At 38.0% G+C, this 17,589-nt stretch overlaps 1 protein-coding gene across 1 annotated transcript in view; it reads left to right on the forward strand.

Annotated features, from left to right (window-relative positions):
* The window catches only part of LOC107298472 (guanine nucleotide exchange factor VAV3), a 124,194-nt gene that overhangs the window by 303 nt on the left and 106,302 nt on the right, over positions 1 to 17,589 (forward strand). Inside the window, exons 2-7 of the mRNA XM_015827884.1 lie at positions 425 to 520; positions 2,638 to 2,706; positions 4,330 to 4,416; positions 8,998 to 9,083; positions 11,488 to 11,620; positions 12,092 to 12,201. Of these exons, the coding sequence (XP_015683370.1) occupies positions 425 to 520; positions 2,638 to 2,706; positions 4,330 to 4,416; positions 8,998 to 9,083; positions 11,488 to 11,620; positions 12,092 to 12,201 (581 nt within the window). The remainder of the gene's footprint in view (positions 1 to 424; positions 521 to 2,637; positions 2,707 to 4,329; positions 4,417 to 8,997; positions 9,084 to 11,487; positions 11,621 to 12,091; positions 12,202 to 17,589) is intronic.

Raw genomic sequence — 17,589 nt, forward strand, 5'->3', positions numbered from 1 at the left:
GAAATCTTTGCATTTATAAATTACAATTAGATGTGGAAATTATTATTTTTTTGTCTTAAATCCCTATAAATGGGATGGAAGATTTGAAGGGGAGAGACTGAAATTAAAATTTTAATCATCCACACTTGCTTCTGGTAATCCCGACCAGATCATAACTCAATGATTTCTTCTAAGCCAGACCTGCTCAGTCTTTTTTGAACTGTGCTTGATCTTTGAATTACAAAATATGGGCTGGGTGAGGAAGAAGACTTAATCTGAGGACCCCAGTATTCAAACTTAATCAAAATTCAATATAATTGAATAGTTGGTGCAGTTTGAGACACGTGTCTCCTATCTTATGAAAAATAACATTGCCATTTTGATTATGTTCCAGAATCACCTCGAGACATTTTATTTATTCAGTTTTTGGTTATTCTTTAATTAGGAATGTTCCAAAAGAGCTAATAATGGGAAATTTACTCTGCGGGATCTCCTTGTGGTTCCAATGCAACGAGTTCTGAAATATCATCTGCTACTTCAGGTATTTAATTTTTCTGATGATTGAGAATTGAGAATCTTGCTGGTTCTGTGCAACTATTTAGACCACTTGCTGTTTGTACTGTGAATTTGGACTACTGAGAGTACACATTTAAGAAGGTCAGCTATATGAGTGTCAGACTGATTGATTATTGATTATATGCCATCAAGTTGGTATCAACTCTTAGCAACCACAGAGATAGATTTTTCTTCACAAGTATCTATCCCTAACCTAGTCTTTGGGTCCTTTATTTTAAAACATCCTGTCAATTTTAAGCTACTTTTTGGGGGGGACAGTGTTATTTTAGAAGCATAGCACTCACTTTCTTTGGAAAGGAACTCATGATTCTCACCACACAACAGTTATCCCACTTAAAGCAAAGCTACCACTCAGAATTGATGCTAGCTTGCTGCTGTCTAGTTCAGCCATTGTATTGTTTGATATGGTCTTACCCATTCTGGTGCATTCCAGGTGGGAATTGTAATGCAACATCTATAAGGTTGAAGAAGCCTGATATACAGTAATACAATGCAGTGAGCAGGTCATTACTATTATATTGTTGTTTTTTTGTCAGCCAGGATATGTATCAGTATAATTTATCAGCAAGTGCATAACAAACACACAATGGCTCTGACCCATGCAGAGAGTTGTCTTAAATTGTACACCTGTCCACCTGTAGGTAATGCAAAGGTTGCCCTAGGGATCTGCTAAGAAGAGTATAATTTTTAAATCAGTTTAAGAAAGATTGTTGATTCTCATAGTACAGTAAATGTGAGGGCCTACACAGTGTACAGAAAGAGAAAGATCATTTGTCGAAAAAGATTCTCCACCCAGCCCAATACTGTTGGAATTCAGTTGATTTCACAATAGCTTCCAGTCTTTTTTTAATAGTATAAATCAATACCATATACTGATCTTAGATAATAGGTGAAATGTGTTTTTTTTTTAACTGTACGTACGTAATCAAGGCTGAACAGGAAGCAGTCACTCCTAGGTTACTTCTGTGCTGGATTATAATAATGCCATTTGTACTGAGAACACTTCACATTACAACTCCCAGAGTGCACAGCTCCTGTGCAGTTAGTACTATAATGGAACTAGAGAATCTTCTAAATATCATTTGATAGCTTTGCTGGGGGACTCATTAGTACAGCCGCAGAGAACTACACTATTGCATTAGATTGTCTGCATTGCTCCTACTTATAAAGTGTCATTTTAAAAAGAGCTTCTATCTATGCAAGAAGCAGTATTTTGTTTCTGTAGTGCCTTGTTACATGCAGTATATCAATGTCCCATGTATTTTATGTATTTTAACTGCATTTGTAATTGACATATTACTCTTTGCAGAAAGTTCTGTTATGATTTTAACAAAGATAATGGAGCATAATGCTCATTTGAATAAAAATCAGTATTATGCTGCTGATTTTTCCCAGTTGGTAAAACTTTCAGAAATGGTACTACTTTTTTTTCTTATGCATTGTGAAAGAATATATAGAATAAGTAACACAAAGAAGAAAATAAAGTGCAGATACTGAAACATGAGCAGATAAACAATAAATTTGAGCGTTAATATGACTAATATATTCCAGTACATCATTGGAAGCTTATAGTATTATCAGATATTTCATATTCATTTACTAATCACAGTCCACATATCTTTATTGAGCTTTAAGTGTGGATTAGTGTTAGCATAAATATAAAACTTCTACATTTTTTTTAATTGGGGTTGGGCATTTAGATTATGTATTTTACAGAGAATAGGATATATGTATCTAAATAAAAGATGAATTAGAAGCAGTTTGATCACGTTAATAAGGGGTCATGGACACATTTCCAGGAAATTTAACCAATGTACTGAAATAATTGCTATGCTGACACAGAAAAGCTGAAACCGAAACATAAAACCTGAAATATAACATTGGCTGAAAGTCTGTTTAAAAATCTCTAGATTTATTGGTGAGCTGAGAAAGAAAAAAAAACACACCTTTGGAATAACTTTGAGTAATGGCAATATAATAACTGCTTTATATTGAGCTACATTGATTATAGCATGTCCATAATTTTCTGACTTTCTTTCCATTATAATTGGTTGATAATAATTATGGCATTCTGTGATATAGGAGCTGGTAAAGCACACTAATGACATAATTGAGAAGGCAAATCTAAAGTTGGCCCTTGATGCAATGAAGGTAAGTATGATTGAGTACATCCTCTCTAATCTATATAAATAAAAATGTAAATGTTTGTTTGTTCAAAATCTTAAATCTCCGAAAGTTCTTCACCGATTGCTTTGAAATTTTGACACAACGTTGCATTCGAATACGCGCGTGTTTTTATATACCTACTATTATATAGATGTCACACCTGTGACAGGTAAAAACGCGGCTTGCAGTAAAAAAATTAATGAGCAACGTCGTAGAAGCAACAATCTTGACAGGACCTTTCAAAGGTGAAGATGTCCTCATTCCTCGCATTCCTATGATTCCAACGGATATGTCATTTCAATTTAAGAGATTGCAATTCCCAATTCGATTGGTGTTTTGCAATCACCATCAACAAAGCTCAGGGCCAATCTTTAGAATTGTGCGGTTTAGATCTAGACACGGATTGCTTCTCACATGGACAATTATATGTTGCATGTTCTAGAATCGGCAAACCAGACAGACAATGGAACAACAAAAAATATTGTATACCCACAAGCATTGTGAAATTAAACATATTACAAACGTGCGCTTTCTCTTTTCTTTCTTTTCCATTTAACCAGACTGAGCCACAGCAACGCGTGGCCGGGTACAGCTAGATTAAAATGAAAAGAGTCTTTTCTAGAAATAAATTGAAAATTAAATATTTTGAAACTTGGATTCTATCTTGCTGCACACTGGTGTAAAATGCTTATAAATGAAAGCAAACAAGCTCCTTTCACAATTCAAGGATCCATGTTTAATTTATTATTTGATTATTTGTCAAGCTATTTTCACTCTGGCTTTCGAATAGAAAAGGTTCTACAACTTTGCTGAACATCACATGCATACGGACTATACTTTGGTACACTACACATTCTGTTTCATGTTATCAGTAATCTTTTCAGTGCAAAATGAGCATAGGCTTTGTGAACATTGAACAGAAACTGAATCTTTTACAATGGTGTTAAAAGATTTCAAGACTTGGGCCAGCAGGTATGACCCCGTTTGTCCTTCCCAAGGATGTGAAGATGATAATAAGGTTACTGTGCGTAGCATAGTTTTTCCAATATGCCCATGCTGTCATTTAATGTATAGTTGCTTCAATTACAGTAGAGGGACAGGGAAGAATTAGTCCAGCAATCTGACCTAAGTCACACTCCCTAAATTAAATTGAAAATTAGAATACATTTATAATAATAATAATAATAAAGTTGGAAGGGACCTTGGAGGTCATCTAATCCAACCCCCTGCTCAGGCAGGAAACCCTATACCATTTCAGACAAATGGCTGTCCAGTCTCTTCTTAAAAACTTCCAGTGTTGGAGCATTCACTACTTCTGGAGGCAGGTTGTTCCACTGGTTAATTGTTCTAACTGTCAGGAGGTTTCTCCTTAGTTCTAGGTTGCTTCTCTCCTTGATTATCTTTTGATTGCTTTTTTAAAAATGTAATGTTGTATTTGGCTCATATACTCTATGCAAAAATTTGTATAATAGGAAAATATTCATATAAAAATAAATGCTTTTAAAAAAAAAAAATTGGACATGACTGGCTTTCAGCCCTGAATCAACTGTAAATATTTAATCAATCATTGTTACATACCAAATTTGTTTTTCTTTTTTGTGGTTTTAGGACTTGGCACAATATGTAAATGAAGTGAAACGAGATAATGAAACCCTCCGTGAAATTAAGCAATTTCAATCATCAATAGAAAATTTGGTAGGATTTTATAAGATGCTGCTTTTTTTATTTTTTAGGGATTTTCCCCCTTTTGTATACTTGTTACTGATAGACTTATAAGCAGGAAAGCTGAAAGTGAAAATTCTGGCAGGCTTAAAATTAAAGTCAGGGTGGAGCACAGGCAAGCTTGTCCAAAGGTAGAGTCAACTGCAGGTAAGAGACTAAACCTATATATTCCGAAAAAGGTTTGAACACAGATTCCAGAAAACTGGGATATTGAGAATCAGAAGAGGGCTAATCAAGAGAGATGGAATAGAAACAGGAAGTCTGAGGCACAAAGCTTTGACTCGAAAAAGAAAAGAAAAGAATCCGTAATGGATTTAAAATATTAGAGGAGTGTTTGAATTTGCAAACGTCAGGGTGTGCGTTCATGTGATGTTCTTGGTTTTGGCTTAGTATGATTTAGAACTCTCCAATTCTCACTTAATTCACAAACCAAGGCCCAGTATGTTTGTCTGACTATTGTCCAGAGTTCATCTTGAAAGAATGTTTTGTAGAATGGTTCGATGAAAAGATTAAGAAAATCATAGCAGTTGAAACCTATGTTGAGACTATTTGCTTCTATCTCTGCTGCTGACTGAACTGGCATATGTAAAGTCTGGTCTTATCCCACAAACCTGACCTTATTTATTTTGCTCTGCTTTAATTATTAGTATCAACCACTATACTTCAGTAATATTTAATCTTTATTTCAAACAACAGCATTTTTATGGCAGTTACTAAGCCATATAGTATAGAACTCCTTCAAGGCACAGCTCCTTAAGACAGAGACTGGTCTCTGACATAAAAACTAAGGTCAGATTATTCTTCAGTTGGTTTTTGAGTTCTGTAGCACAAAACCTTGGAGAGCATCAGGAAGATAAAGAATGACTTGTTTCCTATAGTTCTTTTTTTGTCCCAGACTGAAGGAAGTTAGATCTCTGACAACTCTACTAATTTTTCTTACATGAAGAAATGTGAGGGAATTTTGGGCAAAAGGAAAATGTGAGGCAATGTTGGGCAGAAGTGGTGGGATGAGAAACTGAGCGTAGAGGATGTAACCCCTTCATACACGTACATGCTATTTCTGTTTGGGATGGGGGTAAAGGGGTAGAGAGGTAAGAATGTGCATGTAATGGGAAATGTATTTTGCTTCCAGCTCAGAATAAAACAGTGCCATGAAACATTTTGGGTCTGTTGCATTTGACAAGACAAAACCTGAAATGGGTTGAGGGTTGTAACTATTGGGAAGCATTGGGAATGCGAAACAAGCTCTTTGCTGTCATATTTTATCCCCTGGAGCCGCAAAGAAAGATGGGATGACTGTCCATTCTAGCTGCTACTAGACATCCCTTAGAACAGGCATGTCAAACTCGCGACGTCACGTGACTATCGCGACTTTTTCCCCATTGCCGGCTATGGGGTGAGCTGGCAGTTTGACATGCCTGCCTTAGAAAGTTTGGCAATATTTCAAAATGCTGTCATAGGATTAAAAAAAAACCAAGCTTTTTTTTTTTTAGGAAAACATGGTTTTGAGGGTGAGAATCTGTTGCTTAATAGTTGATAGTTAATATATCACAGAATTAGTTACATGAAAAACTGTCTGGGGTTCTCAGCAGAAAAAGCAGTAGTCTTTTCCATTTCTTCAAATAAGCTCTCGGGAATGTTTAGCAAACACATTACTCTGAATGAGATAAACTTTCTCTTCAATTTTCCTTGGCCAGGTTTTAGTAGTCATCAGACGTCAGCCAGCTAAAAGCAGCAGAGACAATTTAATTTACTGACTGGGTCCCCATTCCTACCAGGCTTGTTTTGTTCTTAAATCACTTGTAAAAATATTTTTAAATGCTGCCACCTGTTGCTTCTAAGAACTCTTACATGAATATTACAAGAGCCTGCTGGTAATTGTAAGAATGTAGTACTGCTTCAGCTGACTTCATGGCATTTAAATGCATTCTGAAAAGCTCTGATCGGGCCAATAAGCAGGCAGGCAGGCAGGCAGGCAGAGATGAGTTAGGAAAAGTTAAGTAGAACCTTTTTAAAACAAGAAAGAAAGGGAAGCAAAAGCTCACCAAGCAATCTTGAGTAATGTCAGTCTTGGGGGGGAAAAAAAGGCTTTCTGGAATATCAACAAGGCATAGAAGTATGCTTAAGAGTACCTAGCTCAACAAAGCTATCCAAGCCAACATTGTACTTGCAGTTTTCACATGTTCGCCCTCAAGAGCAATAGCAACATTTGTTAATGAAGGAAAGTTATACAAACTGATTTCCTACGCAAATTCCAACTTAGCAATGAATCGGTTAAAAAAGAAAGTAATTTGATCAATCAGGTTGCATCTATGACTTATGGCTATAAAAATTACTCTTTTTCTGCCTGGGCTAGGTCTATTCTTAAGTCAAGAGGGCCTACAGAAGCCCCGGAACAGTGTTTCTCAACCTTGGCAATTTGAAGAGGTATTCAACTCCGAGAATTCTTTACACTGCCAAGGTTAAGATATATTGCCCTAGCCTAGGACGTGGGTGTCAAACTCGATTGTGCCACATGACATATCGTAACATATCATGACATTTTTTTCCTTTGCACAGCCGGGGTGGGTATAGCCTACGTGTGACGCATCCGGCCGGCCTGGAGAGTTTGACACCCCTGCCTTTGGAGATATTTTCAGAAGTTGTAGCTGATGCACAAAAGTGGTAGCCTGGCTTGTTAACTAACAAGTCCTAGAGGAATGTCACTGGCTCTGTATACTAGGTGTGATTGTTGAGGGAGGATTTCTTTCAGGATACACTACATCAGTGGTTCTCAACCTTTTTAATGCCGCGACCCCAACCGGTCATAAGTCGAGGACTAAACCGGTCGTAAGTCGAGGACTAAACCAGTCGTAAGTCGAGGACTACCCAACCGGTCGTAAGTCGAGGACTTTCCCTGCCCAGGAGCGCCACGCATGCATGATTCCACCCCCTGCGCCGGCTGAGGCGTAGCTGGCAAGCAGCAGAGATGAAGCAGGCTGACCACCAGCTGGCCCAGCCCAAGGCACCCGCTGGAAAAGGGAAAAAAATGGCGGACAAAAAAAATGGAGGACAAAAAAAATGGCGGACAGCCTTGCTTGGCGACCCCCGTGAAATGGTCGATCGACCCCAAATGGGGTCCCGACCCACAGGTTGAGAACCACTGCACTACATGTTAAAATATATTAAGTACAGAGTACCATAGCTGAATGAGATACTATATGCCTAGGCCAGGGGTGTCAAACTCGCAACGTCATGTGATGTCGTGCAACGTATCGGGCTGATTTTGCCATTGCTGGCAATGGGGTGGGCACGGCTTCAGTATGATGAAACCGGCCTGCGGGCCGGCAGTTTAACACCCCTGGCTCAGGCCTTCTCTGTTGTGTCCCCTTGGCTTTAATTGTTCTCTTCCTGGAGGCAAAGCTGGTGCTTTTGGAGACTTGCCCTTTTTTTATACAACTACATGACAGTCTCAGCATCAACAGCCAAAATCTGTCTTTTGCCCTTAAGTGCCTCTTTATCAGGGCAACTATATTTACTCCATTTGTTATTTTACTTGATTTTTATTGTGTTCTGTTGCTTTTATAGGCCGGAGAGAGTGCAGGCTTTAAATATTTTAAAATAAGTACATAAAATGAGGGGAAATGAAATGGCAAAGAAGGAGGATTTTTTTCTTTTCTGTCCCTTGTAACTAGTGCCCATTGCGCCAGATTAAGGCTGAAGAGCTAAAACCAAGACACAACAAGAAAAAAAATCCTATTAAAATAGGAGAGCTTGCAGCTTTCCTCAACTTCCTGATCTCCAGCGGAAGATGCATTAGAGCAGGCATGTCAAACTGCCGGCCTGCAGGCCAGAAACCACACCCATCCCATTGCCAGCAATGGGAAAAAAGTTGCACGATGTCACATGATGTCGCAAGTTTGACATGCCTGCATTAAAGCATTAGAGTTACAGCAGGGGCGTCAAACTGCCGGCCCGTGGGCCGGATGCATCATGGCAAAACTACACCCACCCCATATTCTCACCTTATGGAAAAAATATCACGATACGTCACGTGACATTGTGAGTTTGACATCCCTGAGTTACAGGCATTGGCTACAGCAGACTCCCTGGTCATAGTCTTCTTCAGCAACAGAGCAGCATTTTGGATCTATGAATTATGTGCCTGTTTCTCAATATTCTATTGCCACCCATCCAGGTCACCCCACATTGTGTAAGCCAATAGGAATAAGTTCAGGATCATTCCCCTCCCCCACTAGAAAAATTAAGAAAAAGCTTATTGCAACACTCACCACAAAGATCCGATTGCCATGTTCTAAACAGATGGAGAACTAAAATGTTTATGCTAATATTGAACTGGAACAACTTGAAGTAAATGCTTTGCGATTGAAATGTTTTGCATAACCCTTGTAGAGTAGGTCAGAGATGCTGTGGGCCGTGCTGCCAATTTTGCATTTTTATCTGCCATCTGCCTTATAGCCAACCACTTTTTCAGAATGTTGAATGCAGCATCTTCCTCCAATAAATTATTGGATATCTTTGAAGCAATTAATGTACATTTTCCTCCCCCCCCAGAATCAATCCCTTTTACTCTATGGAAGACCACAGGGTGATGGTGAAGTAAAGATAACAACCCTGGACAAGCGAGCAAGACAAGATAGGTGAGAAAAGCTTCATTTTGTTTTTAATGTATTATTTTGCAACGATCCTAGATCAGGGGTCCTCAAACTTGGCCACTTTAAGACTTGTGGACTTCAACTCCAAGAATTCCCCAGCCAGTTGAAGTCCACAAGTCATAAAGTGGCCAAGTTTGAGGACCCCTGTCCTAGATCAATACTTCTGAAATGGTACAATACCTACTGTTTGCTAGTTGCACAAGTGTAATGCCAACGATCTCACCATCAGAAGGAAGTAAATGCCCTATCACTATATTTCTTTGCAGTTAAGAAAAATAATTTTGGAATTTGCACTGGTAGGTAGATTGGGTAATGATAAAGACAACACTATGGTATGTCAGTGTCTATTGATCATTCAAGATTAAGTGCTTTTTAAAAAAAAGAGTTTAAAATATAAGCAAAGTATCGAGATACATAACGATAATAAAATTAAATTCAACAACCCTTAAAAATAAAAATGATAAAAAACAAGAAAAGAGGTAGCAAAGACATATTCTCACCTTATATATGGGTAGTCCTTGAGTTATGATGGCAGTTGCGGCTGGAATTTCCACCTCTGAGCAATGCAGTCATAAAGCCCGACAACTTGCTTAGCATCAACAACCCCTGCAATTCCCATTGTCATCACTAAACAATGATTGTAGATTGTTAAGTGAGCACTTCCTTGCAACTATCTGCTGACTTTCAGCAGCCAAAGTCTATTGTGGGGAAAATGGCAAGAAGTTGCAAATCCCAGGCAGCTTGCAAGCAGGATGATAGAGAGCGAGGGGGTGTGGAGGTGGCTGGAGAGGTACGGTGTGAACGTGATGGGACTAGGGGTGGTTGCTGCCTGGCGGGAGGGGTGCTTCAGTGGCATGGGTGGTATTTCAAATATTAAAACTGTCAAAGACTATCAAACTGCTTGGAGAGTGTGTAGGCGTGGATATAGGTGTAGTTGTTGGGACCACTAGAACAGGGGTGTCAAACTCAATTTCACTGAGGGCCGCATCAGCATTGCGGTTGCCCTGGGGGGCCCGGGTGGGTGTGGCCAGAGTGGATGCAGCCTACTGGGTGGGCGTGGATGGAGTGGGTGTGGCTACTGGGTGGGCGTGGCCAGTTCTACATCATTCGCGTCAAGGGTGCCTATGGGGGCCTGGGCAGGAGTGGGACAGATCTGAGGGTCTCTGGCAGAAGGGGGTGGGACTGGGGCAAGTGCCAAGGCATGGTCTACCGGGGCAAGTGCCAAGATGGCTACCACAAAATTGTACATTGGCTCCCGGCCGGCCTGGGCCAGGGCCAAGGCAGCGGGGGCTGTTCCCTCACTGTTTCCAGGATGGCTTCACGGGCCACATGAAACCACTTCACGGGCCGCATCCGCCCCCGAGCCTTGTGTTTGACATGTCTGCACTAGAACTTTACAAACATTCCAACATTGATCTTGGGTGGGATTTCACTTCCCCACTGAAGGGTGGAAAGCAATCTGGGGGCGTATCCGGGAGTCAGAGCTCCTGCTCAATAAGCATATGGCAGCTTTGGCCAAGAAGGCCTTTCCACAGCTTCGTTGCAGTGGAATGAGCTGGTCTCCTGAATCCGGAGACCTTTTTGTTGGAGAGCAATCATCCTGCTTGGGAGGAGGGCTCATGAAGAATCAGCCTGGAGTCACTATATAAACACAAGGTCCGAATCTACTCTGAGGTGCAGTGATTACCCTTCTGCTTCCATATTCAAGATCGTGACTTATAAAACCCTACATGGCATAAAACCTGGTCATTTGGGGAACTGACTGATCCCCATGATATGTACCCAGCCAATATAAACTGATAGTGTTGGTGTGCTTTCAATTTATAGCACTAGCAATAGCACTTAGACTTATACACCGCTTCACAGTGCTTTACAGCTATCTCTAAGCGGTTTTTACAGAGTCGGCATACCACCTCCAATAATCTGGGTCCTCATTTTACCGATCTCGGAAAGATGGAAGGCTGAGTCAACCTTTATGTGCTTTTTTTTATTTATTTGGTTGGTTGGCTTTGTTTTCAATTGTTGTCTTTTGTCTTTTTTATTTTACCTTTTAGGAGTTGTTTGGAGTTGTGCGGCATCTAAATCAAATTAATTAAAGTGAAATTAAATGAAAATAGTGTCCAGTCCAATTATCCATCTCTTGGTAGGGATTTAAGTGTAGTAGAATAGAATGAAATTTATAAGTATGCTGCATAGAACTGTGCAGTAAAAATCTAAAATTGCAGTTCAAAATGTGTATTGAATTTGAGAGAAAAATTCAGTTTAACAATCAGATTTGACATAATGTTTATTAAAAATTTAATAAACTCTACTCAAATATTTCTCAGATAGCATTTTTAGCTACAAATTTAAATTTTTACAACTTCTTACGCTTTTGTTTCTCCCCTAGGCATATTTTTTTATTTGACTTGGCCATAATAGTATGCAAACGGAGAGGTGATAATTATGAAATGAAGGATATAATTGATCTCCAGGAGTACAAAATAAACAATAACCCCACCACCGACAAGGAAAATAAAAAGGTAAAAATATAGAATATGCCGGGATCCTTGTGTTCTGCTCTAAAATCTTAAGATTCCTAACTACATGAACTACTTAACATTTCTCTAAGCCCTTTTTTTTTTACTAGATTTATTTATCTACAGGCTTTGGGTAGGAAACTGGGAATTAAGGAAAAATATTTTATCTTTTTCATTCGTTGTTTCCCCCCCCCCCCAGAACTTTTAAAATGGGGAAACATTAAAATATTCAAAGTGGTGCAGTGGTGCGTTCTACAGCCTTGGTTTATCTGTTTAATTTTTGCAATGGGATTAAAAAGTATATGAAGATTCCAGGAAGCTCAAAAGTGTTCTGGAATGTTGTTAACAATTATTGTTATTACATTTCCCCGGAACTTTGCAAAATTAGAAATGTGTGTCTTCCGGGCATTTTCCAACTTGGTTATTTCTCTGTTCTTAAAAGCTAATACCTGATTTTTCTTCCCGTTTAAACAGTGGTCTTACGCCTTCTACCTCATCCACACACAAGGACAAAACGGCTTAGAGCTGTACTGCAAAACCAAAGATTTGAAGAAGAAATGGCTCGAGCAGTTTGAAATGGCCCTGTGAGTAACCATAATACATTTAGAAATAATTGCCCAGATTGATTGGCATTCAGTGCTCACTAATTTAGCGGGGATTTAAGACTGCTTATTTGAACTAGTTTCTGGCACATGCAAAATGTCTAAACATATGATTAAAAAGCCTTCGAGATGAAATATATAGGGGCAAAAAAAAAAAAAACCTTTTCACAGTGAATGGTAGAGGGCGCTCTAAGCTATATTTTCAGCGTGCTTCACTCCCCTATGAAAGTTTACCATAGTGCTTTAGGGAAAATATTAATGGATTTAGCAATAAATATTTAACATAATTGTAGCTGATTTTGCTATCATTGCCTTGGTAAACTAAAATGTATTACTAAGGGAGATGGGGATGTTGGCTCTTTTCCTAGTGGCTTCTAACTAATTTATTATGTGGTATTTGGATCAGATTTCCTGGTTTATTAAATTTGACTTCAAGAATTTGATTCCTCTCTCTCCCCTTAATATAATAGCACAAGCGTGGGTGTAGCACAGAATCGTTTCATAGAAATATAAACAGTTGAGAGCCGCCTACTGAAGATGTGATCTTTTGTACAATATCTGTTTTTGTAATTTTCCTAACTCGAAAGTAATATCCCCCCCCAATTCTGCATGCCATTTCTATGGTTTATGAAGATCTTAATTAAGCATAAAAAAAATAAGTAACTCAGACTAAATGGAATGACTTCAGATAAGTACTGATGGGAGACTGTGTAGTTCTGGGAGATTTACCACAATATAGAAACATTTACACTGGCCCATTTTACCTGTATAATATCTATAGCTGTTTAACACTCCAAAGAAACTAAAGTAATAAATATTTATTCGTCAGGAGAAATTATTTAAGCAACACTATGTATACCTTGTAAGCATTTAATTATATCTCATGTAGAAGTAGATGCATTAAAAGGCAACTTTTAAATTTATTTTTTGATAAATGCCAGTCTGTTTCTCTGAAACGGAAGAATTAATCCTAATTTGGGATCAAATTAGCTAAAGCATTTCTATTTCCACCTTTTACATAAATATTCTGTTTCTTCCCTATATAAAGTAATTGTAGAGACATAATGATTGATTTATATAATATAATAATATATAATATTAGAAAAATAAACAAGCAGAAGAAAACATATGCTTTCTTCTGCTTGTTTATTTTTCTAATATTATACATCCCATTCCATTCCATTTCATTTCATCTCTCTCTTTTTCCCCTCTTTCATCCAAAGAACTTGATGGGATATATTTTACAGGGAGTTTATGCCATCATAACTGTCTCACATCACTTAGTGAATTTTCATAGCTCCATGTAGAATTGAATTTGTATTAGATTTATTTTTCAAACCCAATATTATTTTTGAATTGAGGCATATTCCTACAATTGAATTCCTTAATAGGAAACATAGACTATCCAAGCAGGTATAATCATATGCAAAGCCAGTCTGTTATCCCTTTGGGAAATCTGTGGTTTAATAATCATTAATAGGAAAATAACAGGCTGGAAAGAGAATTAACCTTTAGAATTTGTTTCATTTTGCTGTAAATCATTTTCCAGAATTGTGGGCCATCAAATATGCAAAACAAAAACAAAACAAAACCCAGCTAACAATGAATGAAGGCAAATATACGTGTCCCAGGATAAGCTCGGAAGCATAAAATCTTTCCAACCCAAATTCAATTTCCCAGCTAACAATGTTTAGTTAATGATTATCTGTGTTAACAATCAGTAGTGGTGTAATATACCACTGGTCCCATTGGTCTTGTACCCATTAATTTAATTTAATTTTTCATTGCTGTTCCTATTGCTACATGTTTTGTTTAAGTTCTGAATCACCAGTTCTGATCTGATATTCTGACAACACTGGCTTTGTACTTTGCCTGATTGGGTATAGTTTATATTTTAGAAGTTACTTAGACTGAATGATATTTCATTTGGGATTAACGTGCTCCTTTTAAAAAAATGTTTGTTGTAATGTTGTTTTGTATTGCTAACTTTAATGACTCTTTTCTCTGATTAGTTGTTTTTAAAATCTCTTTCACTGAAACATATTTATTTAGAAGTAAAGCAAAAACCTGTCATGGATAACAACTGGGTAGCTACATAATATAAACTAGGCTTATATAAAATGGCAAGTGAGCACAAGGTCTCCATTACACTTAAATCTCAAAAATAGTTATAATCTTATTCATATTCACTCCTTACTAGCACTGATGATGTTACCTAGTTAGGGTAATGAAACGTCTGCAAGAAAACAAGCAAGCTCAGAGACCACCAAGCATCCCTTATTCGTGTTTATGTAGAATTATTGTCATGTTCAAGAGGGTTAATCTAGGAAGGATGTAGCTTTCCTTTGCTACGGAAGCTTCTAAAATTCTTTCTTGTATTTGGCTTAATTCTTTCCTTATTCATGTAGATATTCTCTATTTCTGCAATTGCCTCTCTCCTCTTAGTTCTTCATTTAATGTATTATTCCTGCAGTAGATGCTTCTGTCTTCCATTATTCTTCAGGTTGCTTGATATTATTAACTAACATATCCAGGGTGGAGCTGTATCCCATAACCTGGCTTCAATGTTGTAACAGCGAGTTGAGTGTTGAATATTTAATTTTTGGTCCAAATTTTTTCATGTAGCTTCTCCTGTTTTATAATCCTGTCCTATGATGATCTTAGTTTTTTAAGGACTGAAGTAACATACATCCACCAGCCTTAAACCTTCTAATTTCCTACTTTTCTCATCCAAAAACATGAAGTTCCATCAAATAAGCTGGTGTGATGTATTTTACTGTATTGAACATACAATTATATTTAATTATAATTAGGTAGCACTTAGGAGTGTTTGAAACATTTCACTTATGTATCATGACTATAGTTCTGAAAGACAAGTCAACTTCATATTTTGGTTAGATAACTGAAAGATACTATGATGTCTAAACAGCCTAGAGATAGTTTTAAGTTACAATGGTGCTTGACAACCGGTCCTCAAAATTCCAGCTATTGTAGTGCTATTTGCAGGTTAACAAATTCCAGGAATTGATAACAAACTTGTACTTATGGTTGATTGCAGCATCCTATGGTAACGTGGTCTCCATTGCTCACTTTCTCTGCTGGCTTCACTCAAGTAAAAGTCAATGGGGAAGCCAGCTGGGAAGGTGCCAAGTTGTTTGGTTAAGTCTCTCCTCCCTCAGCCTTTCTTTACTCACATGCATCATGATTCCTTAACCCTTTTACTTGCCCTCTTTCTCTGACCTCTCTGTGCTTGCATGCACCCACCTAATGCCCCTTTCCCTCAGCCTCCGTGCACATCTACATAGGCATGCATGCACCTCATAACAGGTCTGTGACAACTCACCATAGCCAACTCACCACAACGGGATAACTCACTATGGCCAACTCGCTGTGGGACAACTTGCCACGGGACAAGAATTACACTAATATCGAAGAATTAGTGGAATAGAATAATTAAAGAAAGGATGCTAAAGGAAGGACAAAATGAAATGTGAATGACAAGAGTTATAATATTTTAAAAATTATTTTAAATAATTAAACTGAATTGTTGAATTGTCCCGCAGTGGTGATTTGGCTGTGGCGAATTGGCTGTGGTGATTTGGCTGCGACGAGTTGTCCCATTCCGCCTCATAACTGCTTTCCTCATTGTCCCTCATTGTGCACATGCGTGCATCCTGCTCCTTCTTTCTCTGACTTCCCTGTGTTTTCATACATGCACGCACACACTTTTCACCCTCTTTCCCTGGCCTTCCTGAGTCCACACCATATTACAACACCCCCCCATACACCCAACTGAGATGTGGCCTGTGCCAGCCCCCCCCCCAACCCACCCATACTCCTTACCTGGAACTTCCTTTCCTTTCTGCTTAATAACCTGCATGTCTTGGGGTTATGATAACAACCAGGGTTGTCTGGATTTCTGTCGCTAAATGATACAGTCACATGATGTTGCATTTTATGAGCATGTCACTTAATGATGGCAGTCCTGGTCCCATCTTGTCATCGTAAGTTCAGGATTAATTGCATTACAGGGGTCTTCAAAATTGAGATACTAAGGAACCCTTCTCAATGTGAAAAATTGGTGTGGAACCCTTTAATAAATAAGTTTTATATAATTTATTTTATTTGAACAAAATGTTGTAATAATACATTTCACACAATGTAAACAAAAACTATCACATTGAGGCCCTAGGATTCTGGGGAACCCAGTTTGAATACCACGGATATAGTGAACACCATGGTTTGAGATATTTTTTTCTTCAGTGGACAAAATTGTTGAAATTTCTGAATCAATTCAGAAAATCCAGTAGCAACTAAATCAATTTGGAGATTCAGTTGAATCACATTCAAACTGAATCCTCAGATTGAATGTCCAGGGATCTATTTTGAACCAAAAAACGTTCTGGGAAAATTCCCTATGCAAAATTGCATATAGTATTTTACATCAATTAGTTTTAGTTTAGTGTTTTAATGCACATTACCATATGCTAACTATCTGCATTATTAGTGATGTAGGTGTGACAATTTTCTGCAAAAAACTGAAAAACTTAAAAAAAAATTCCACTGCTTATCAATAGTTATGCCAGATAGATTTGTGCTATGAGTCTCCTTACCTGTCTGTTTCTTGTGTAGTCTCCTAACCCCTCTCAGTGTCTCCCAATTTTGCTTGTGATATAATGGAAAAGTGTTGTTTCTGATTGCACTAGAATTTCTTTTTCAAAAGCTAGTACTTTATTGTGTGTTCTAAAAGGAGACAGTGAGAATTTGATTATTTCCACTAGGAGCTTTATACCTCCTGCAGCTCAAATGACCCAGCAAATGCATTGTATACATTAGAGAGAATGAACAATGGATGCTTTGAGTGACTTACTTAGCAACTGCTGCTGTTTTGATGATAATGTTAATGCTTTTAAAGCCTTCTAGTTGTCTGCTTTCCTCCACATAAGCTGTACTTAGGCAACTGTTGCATTGGGCATCAGCCATAAGCAACATCACTCATAATCATCCTTCAGCAGAGTTGATTTATAGTTGTTGAATATCATAACTGAATAGGACCAAGGAATTTGGTGGCTTAGAAGCTTAATGTTCTTGTCTTTTATGTTTTGACTTAGATTCAAAACTGAACATTGGATTAGTATTGTCAGTCAATGGATGTCTTCTCCACACTGCATCATGATTGGACACTCTCCTTCATAACTAGCATCAAGGACATGGAGACATATGAACCTAGAGCAATCTATAGCCCAATTTGTTGAATCATTAAGGGTCATTTTACAAATTACGTAGTAACCAATTTTGACTTCCTCTGGGTATATCTTTGCTCAGAAACTAAAGCTAGTTTCCCAAATGGAAATACCTTTTACATATGCA

Source organism: Protobothrops mucrosquamatus, unplaced genomic scaffold, assembly GCF_001527695.2.
Source record: "Protobothrops mucrosquamatus isolate PMUCROS unplaced genomic scaffold, P.Mucros_1.0 scaffold_15, whole genome shotgun sequence".
Classification (NCBI taxonomy): domain Eukaryota; kingdom Metazoa; phylum Chordata; class Lepidosauria; order Squamata; family Viperidae; genus Protobothrops; species Protobothrops mucrosquamatus.